Source organism: Nothoprocta perdicaria, unplaced genomic scaffold (genome assembly GCF_003342845.1).
Source record: "Nothoprocta perdicaria isolate Ctin4 unplaced genomic scaffold, notPer1 scaffold_2, whole genome shotgun sequence".
Taxonomy (NCBI): Eukaryota; Metazoa; Chordata; class Aves; order Tinamiformes; family Tinamidae; genus Nothoprocta; species Nothoprocta perdicaria.
Genome location: NW_020455204.1, coordinates 10648 through 18102, shown reverse-complemented (window position 1 = coordinate 18102; position 7455 = coordinate 10648). Strand labels below are relative to the sequence as shown.

Sequence of the window (7455 nt, the reverse complement as noted above, 5' to 3'; positions counted from 1 at the left end):
AAAAAAAAAAAAAAAAAAAAGTAAAATAAAAATGAATAAAACCAACACTGCTAAGAACTGCCAGGACTTTTAATCGAGGTGACCTCGGCTTTGCCTTGTGCCCTCCCGATCGCGCCGAGGGCTCTATGAGCAGCCCCCCCCAGGCGCTTGCTCCGCGATTTCATGGCAATCAGAACGATCCAGCGCTCGCTGCCCGTCCAGCGAGGCGGCCTCYGCGCCCGAGACTGACTCTGTGCACCCCTGTCCCGCCACCAAGTCTATTCCGCACCCGCGGTTTTTCACCGTTTTCTCCAAAAATGCCCAGCTGCCGGGAGACCGCGAATCAGCCCCGAGGAGAGGAAGACTGGCCGGGCAAAACCGACTGGATCCCCTCAGTTTGTCTATCGATTTTTTAACCGAGGGGCATCCGGGGCAGGAGAGTCTCTCAAAGGGGTGGTGTGTTTTCCACTCAGCGTCCCGCACTCCGCTCACCCGCGAAGTTATAATTTATAGAGCGAAAGAAAAATAAAAAACAAAAAAGAAAGTCTTTTTTTTTCCTCCTTTGCTTACTTCCATTTGACTTAATTATCGTAAATTCACCCGTTTCCCGGGGTTCCCAATGAGCCACCTTCGTAGCGAGCGACAATAAAGCGGYCGAAATGGGAACGCGGCTGCTGCGGCGCTACAAACTTTCTCACACTGCCTCGCTTAGACCTTCCAGCTAAACCCCGGCGAGATACCCCTCTCTGATCAGAGCATATTTCTCCACCACAAAAAATAATAAAACACTGCAGGATACAAAAAAAAATCATAATATAATAATAATAGAAACCAGACGTGCGCTCCAGCCTTATTGCCAATTGCTGTTAAAGGAGCTAAAACAGCACAAAGGCCAGGAAGAATTACAAAATCTCCAACCACACTGCTCTCCCCCCTCTGTCTTTCGACACACGGATCCGATTCTTTTCCTGATGCGCCTTAGATTAAATCCACACCGAAAGCGTCCCCCCTGCTCCAATCCTGCCCCTCTTCCCTCCCTGCTCCCTTGCCAAAAAAAAAAAAAAAAAAAATCCGAAAGGACACCCTCCTCCCTGCCTCTCCTTTCCTCAGCACCCAGCGCTTAATTTGGAGCCGCGGGACGGGGTTCGCACCACCTCCTGTCCCAGCGCCCCCACGGCGTGGAGGGCACCGCTTTTGGGGCAAGAGGGAAGGAAATGGAGGGGGGAAACACGGACGACGTGATTTCGAAGGGAACAATGCAAAGTAAAAGCTCTCCCCAAAGCCAAAACACGTAAAACAAATCCTTTCTTAATCTCCTTACCTTATCATTCTGGTATGCGGTCACTGCGATGAATTCCGTCTCCGGGAAAACGTAGGTCCTGAACGTGCTATAGGGAAGCTTGAGGATATCGTTGGCTCGCACGATGTGGAACCGGGGCTGGTACTTGTGCATGGAGTTTAAAATGGTCTGCGGAGGAGGGGGGCGCGGGCCAGGGAGGGAGATAACAGAGGCAGAGTGAGCAGCAGCCCCGACCGCTGCGGCCACCGGCACTTTCTCCTAATTTGCCTGCCTTTCTTCGGCCTCCCCTCACTCCTCCTCCCCGCCAAACGTGCTCTCCGAGCACACGCGCCTCGCAGCATCCACCGAAAAGCGGTGACAGCTCCGGCTCGCCCTCCCCGCGCTGCATGTCTAAGGCGGCTGGGGGGTAATATCCCATTTCTTCCCAGTGGAGATCGAGCGGGGAAAACTTTGGGGGCTCGGGACAAAATGTATTTTGCTTTCAGCGTGAAATAAGTAAATTAGCAAGAAAAAAAAAAAAAAAAAGGCGACAGGAACTGCAACAGCAGCAGTAGTGCCTCTGCTCGTGCTAATTGCTCGCCCCTACTCACTTAAGGCCTTCTGTGAAAAGTGGAAAAAAAAAAAAGAAACAAACCACCAAGAAACTACAATAACAAAAACAACATGCATCGCCTAATCAAATCCCAGGCAGTAAAATGCAATCTTCAGCACATTAGAGATGCCCCGGCCCCGGCCACCCCCGGCTCCGAGGCAGGATCTTTCCCCGGAATGGAAAGGAACGGCCGGGATCGTCCCGGCACTTATCAGCAAGTTTGTTTGATTTCGCTCTTAGGGGAGGTTTTTATCTCTGCACACCCAGTAAATGTAGAGGAGTGGATAGACATCAATGGGCAACTTGACCTCTGATTTTGGTTCCTGTTTATTTTCACTCCGGCTTGCTTTACATTATCCAGATTTAAATATATATTTAAATGTTTGCATACTTAGGCCTTTAAGCCCTATATACATATATGCATATCATTTTCCTACGCTTTAGAAAAAAAAGTGCGATCATCTTTGCTAAAAAAATTAAAAACTCTTCAAAATGAACAGAGCTCTAAGAAATACCGAGTTGTGCTATGCTCAAATTCTATGTTTAAAGTCACATTTGAGCAGCAGGGACCACGCTGGGGAAAAGCTGCAGGATAAGCTGATTTTTTKGATACTGACTTCAGCAAAAGCACTTTAGAGGAAGAGCATAAACCTCTGCTGGAGGTCGCTGGTGCGCGCGGGGAGGATATTTCGCCCCGCGTTCCCCCCGTATTCCGTCCTCCCGAGCCCAAAGCCCCAGCCCGGGCCGCGGCTCCGCTCCCGGCTGCGCTGCCTGCGCGGGGCTCGGCCGGGAGCGCGGAAACCCCGGGACAGCGAAGGGGGCAAAGGAAGGCGGAAAAGCCACTCACAAATCCGTGCTTGTCAGAGATATTGTTAGTGAGCTTCAGCTTGTGAAAAGTGACGACTTTGGACATCCATTGTTCGCCGGTGGCCGGACTGTCCGGGTGGATGTACATTCTCTTTGGCATTTCAGGGTCAGCTTTGCCGGCTACCATCCACCGGGAATTATGGAATTTGTACCTACAATCGTCAGCCGCCACAATATCCATCAATAAAATGTACTTGGCCTTTTTATCCAGTCCAGTGCATCTCACTTTAAATGGAGGAAACATTCTCCTATGGGGAAAAGAGAGAGAGGGGGAGCGAGGGGAAGAGAGAAAAAGACAAGAAGGGGAACAAAAATAATTATGGTGTAGGTCGGTCCTTGCTTCTCGCGGCCGCGTCTACCCGGTGATCTCTTCGGTCCTCAGAAGCACAAAACTTCCCCCCTCCTCCAACAACAACCCAAAAAAAAAGATCCCCTCCTGCGCCCAGCGAAGAAGTTTCCCCCCCGCCCCCTTCTTCTTTCTATTTTTCCCCCAAACATTTAAGAGTAAAGAGAAAATTGTCCCGGGGGCAACACGGAGCAGCGAGAGGTCTGTATTCCCTATAAATCAGTACGCACCTAACCCTATTCCATTCCTAAGCAGAAAAGCCTCATTTAGGTCACCAAGAGTGCTCATTATTTCTTTTCTTTTTTTTTTTTCCTCCTTTTCTTTTTTTATTTTTTTTTCTCTCATCTCCCCACTAAACAAAGCGGCACGGACAGCCAGGGCTGCGACACAGAAATATTCTGCTTTTCTCTAAACCTCTTCATCCACATGGAGTAGGGGAGGGTGAGAGGGCGACTTTCGCCGAGCTCCAGAGTCCCGGGCTGCGATGTGTATTTGTGCACCGGGCTCCCTGAAAACCGCATCCCGCCCTGCTCCCAAGTCCAGCTCGAAACTGCAACAGGATACCACAAATTTGCTGTTTATTATATCGAGTGGTTGGCATTCAGCAATCGCAACTTAAAAGGAAACACATGACTTTGCAGCGCGTAAAGGCTCCTTGTGCTCGGGCGAGGCGTTTGCGCAAAACTTTGGCCCACAATTAGCAGAGAGGGGGGAAAAATTATAGTAAGAAAATAAAAAATAAAAGTGGGGAAAAAAAGGTGAAAAGGGTGAGAGGCTTTGGCCCTTCCTGCTCCCGGGTTATTGCTGAGCCTGTGCCCTGCAATGGAGCAGGACAAGGAGGAAAGGCTGGAGCCTGAGGAGCGCCTGGCCCGGGTAATTCTCCAGGCAAATCCCACGCGTGATTTGGTGTGTTTGAAAGACAGTGTTTTATAAAAACACCCAAGTGCAAAGATTTGGTTGGCTTCATGTCACTGGGAGCGCGGATGCACTAGCAGCGAAGGGAAATTTCGAAAGGGGCAACCCCTAAAATGCAGAATTGCAGCGTGGACACCGTGGAGACTCATTCATTCTCACGGGGCGGTTATATAAATACATGCAGAGGGGTATAAACACGCCGCGTTTTTCTGGTGGGGAGGAGAGAGAAAGGCTGCAAAATCTCCCCCCGAATTACAGGCAGGCGCTACGCCATGTGTATAGCACCGAGCTATCTTTTCTATCAAATTTTTGCATGCATTTCCAAATGCAGTTAGTCAGCACAAATGCATGCCTAGCGCGCAGCAGCAGAGCCGCGAGTGAAGCAGCTGATAAAGTGAATACATCTCGCCCTCCTCCAGCTCCTACTTCACCAGCACAGATACGCCTCTATAAATATTTCTTCTTTGTGTTTTTCTCTTTTTTTTCCCTCTTTCCTCTTCCCCTTCAGGAAGCAAAACTCCATGCGGTGAGGTTGCAATCAGGTCAGCTCCATTTGCAACTCCAAATTATTTTCTGTCTGCTCCTAGCGCTCTCCAGAAAGTATTAAAGCTACTGAACCATGAACGGCCCCTCGCGCCCTCTCCACATGTGTCCTGAGCTGAGACCATGCGCGGCTCAGGAGTTTAGTCTTTCCCGGGAATGTGGTGCCCGATGCACACCCGGATCTTCAGCTATCTGAAACTTTGCATAATTCCAGATGAAACAAGTTTTATGGAGGAAGTCCCTGGCAAAACCGCCTTCCTTTGGAGCAGACTGTTAGGATGCAGGGACTTGGGGAGGGGAAAGGCAAGGAGCGGGAGAGAAAAAGGCATGAAACCCAGACCTACCTTCCTGATTTGGTAATCACCATCTCCGTGCCTCTTTTATGGAATTGCTCCCAAAGTTCTTTGGCTTCCAGATGCACTTTCGGGTCATCTTCCACCTCTTCTTCGGGCTCCAGAGTTTTTAAAGGCCTCAGATGAGCTGCTGCCTGGTGGCCCAGGGAAGAAAAGGGGATACCGGTCTCTGCGGCCCCCACTAACTGATCCATGATGGGCTTAGCCAGAGCCCCGGGCAGGGAAAGGGCAGCAGCCCCGTTGGGAGGCAAAGCCAGGGCTGGGAAGAAGGGGGGTTGGTGGCCCAGCACGGCGCTCATGGCAAAGTCCGGGGCCCGGTGAGGTAAGAAGGGGTGATAAGCCATGCTTGTCCCAGGGATCACTGGATCTCTCATCGGGATATTCATTCACTCCACGCCTCGGGCTTCCTACTTCGGGGGTAGTCCTGGAGAGGATTCTAACAGCACATCGCCAAGAAGGGAGGGGAGGGAAGGAAAAAAAAAAAAAAAAAAAAAAAAAAAAGAAAGAAAAAATAGGAGAGAGCACAAAGGAGTCCCCCCTCAAAAATGAAAAAAAAAAAGTGGTGGAGGGGGCCACGAGCTCTAGTGTATGGGGGGTGGCAGACCTAGAGCTCGCACCGTCCCAAGCCGGGGCACATCCCCAGCCCTCGGCGCAGCTGCTTAGAATTGTTCATTCTCAGTCTTGCTCTTTTTTGCTGTTGTTGTTTGTTTGTCCTTGTTGTTCTGTCTTTCTGTGAGTCTTTTTGATTTTTTTTCCTCTCCCCGTATAGAAGTCCTCGAGATTGGAAAGAAATGCCGGAAAAGAAAAGAAGGTGGAAAAAAAAACCCCACACACAAAAATCCAAAGCTCGGCGGTGTCTCCCGGCGCCGCACAGGGGCTGAGCCAAGCGAGGTCCTTTTTTTTTTTTTTTTCCTCTTCTTCCTCCTTGCCGGGCTCTCAAGCCCCCCGCTCTTCCTGGGACGCGGAGGGTGGCGGCTCGCGGCGGGTTTTTCTTGCGGGGCGGCTGTGTCGGCCCCCGCCGCCCCCGCCGCCCTCCACCTTCCTGCCGTGCGGGCAGAGCCGAGCCCGGGAGGGGAGGCAGAGGCGAGAGGAGCCGCTCAAGCCCAGTCCCCCCGGCCCGGGCCGATCGAGAGAGGCTCCTCCGAAGGCTCCGGGCAGCGGCGGCAGCTGAAACTTGCAGGGAAATCGCGTTTCCGCCTCGCCTTCCCCCTCTGCGGGCAGCTGCGGGTCAGGGTGCCCTGATTGCCATCGGGAGCGCTTCTTCCTTGCACTCTCCTCCTCCTTTTTTTTTTTCCTCCCCTCTCTCTCTCACTCTGCCTTAAAAAAAATAAAGCAAGAATCAGCCTCTCGCCTCCGTTTTCCAGCAAGGCAGCAGCAGCGAAAGGAGAAGAGGGAGAAAGAAGGGAAAGAGAGAAAAGGGGAGGGGGAGGGAGGAAGAAGAAAGAGGGAAAGAGAGAAAAAGAAAGAGGGAGAGCAAGAGCCTGCGAGCTCGGAGGATCCCTGTGAGCCTCTGCCCTGCGTGCACCGGATTGTAGGGCTGTGTTGTGGGTTGCAGGGGAGCTGCAGCCTCCTTGATTGGCTCTTTGACGCTTTCGGACCAATTGTGTGGCTCCATAGGCGTGGTTTTGACAGGTCGAGTGGAAGGGGGACAGAGCCGAGTTATAAAAAGAAGGTGTCGGAAACTGTAACGCTGCAGCGCAGCATCCCTCGCGCGCGGTGCCGTGTGAATATGTCAACATGATCAGAGGGGAGGGAGCGGGCGGGACGGGCGGCCACCTCGAGCGGGGGGGGACGGGGCCCTCTCGTCCCCCCCTCCCGCTCCGGCCTCGTTGGCTGCGCGGCTCTCAGCGCAGCGGCGGCTCCCGCGGTAGGAGCGCGGACACGGGGGAGGCGGCCGCGCGGACACGGGGGGGGGGGGGCTCCCGCGCGGGGCGGCGGGCACGGGTGTGTGTGGGGGTATCCTAGCTCTGCCCCCCTTCTTTGTACCCCCCTCCCTTGCCAGCAGCCCCCTCTTTCCCCGTTCATAGAGGTGGCCATGCGTAAGCCCCCCTCCCCCTGCTAAGCCCGGACCCCGCCGCCCGCCCATCCCCGCCGCCTCCGGTCGTTGCTCCGCACAGAGTGCCGGTGCCACCCCCGCCTCGGCTCCTTCTCCCCGCCCCCCCTGCCCCGGGAAAGTTGCTTTCTTTAAACGGGGACCGGCCTCGCGGCCTCGCTGGTGGCAGCCCCGGCTCCCCGGCAGGGCTGGAAGCGGCCGCGCCGCCCCGTGCCCGCGCCGCCGTTATCGTTATATGTATTGCGGCCTTTTATATATATTTAAAAAAATATATTATTTTGACGATGATGATGATGACTGTGGTTGTTGTTATCGCGAGAGCCGCGCGGAGCCCCTCGGCGCGGCCGGTAACCGGGGCGCAGACGGGGTGGGATCGGAGCGGGATGGAAAATGGGGGATTCTGCTTTTCTTTCTCCGTCCCTAGGAGCGCGAAGGCGGCGCCGGCGCCGAGAGGGTTACGGCTGGGCTGCCCTCCCCTTCCATGCGGCTGCGGGGAGGAGACGGGAA

General features: G+C 53.6%; 1 protein-coding gene across 1 annotated transcript in view; it reads right to left on the bottom strand.

The window, feature by feature from the left end:
* Window positions 1–5371, bottom strand: part of TBX3 (T-box 3) — a 20154-nt gene extending 14783 nt beyond the window's left edge. The window contains exons 1-3 of the mRNA XM_026037744.1: window positions 4887–5371; window positions 2719–2986; window positions 1301–1447 (exon numbers count right to left, since the gene is read on the bottom strand). Coding sequence (XP_025893529.1) covers window positions 1301–1447; window positions 2719–2986; window positions 4887–5281 — 810 coding nt within the window. The 5' untranslated portion in view covers window positions 5282–5371. The remainder of the gene's footprint in view (window positions 1–1300; window positions 1448–2718; window positions 2987–4886) is intronic.
* Window positions 5372–7455: the final 2084 nt, after the last annotated feature.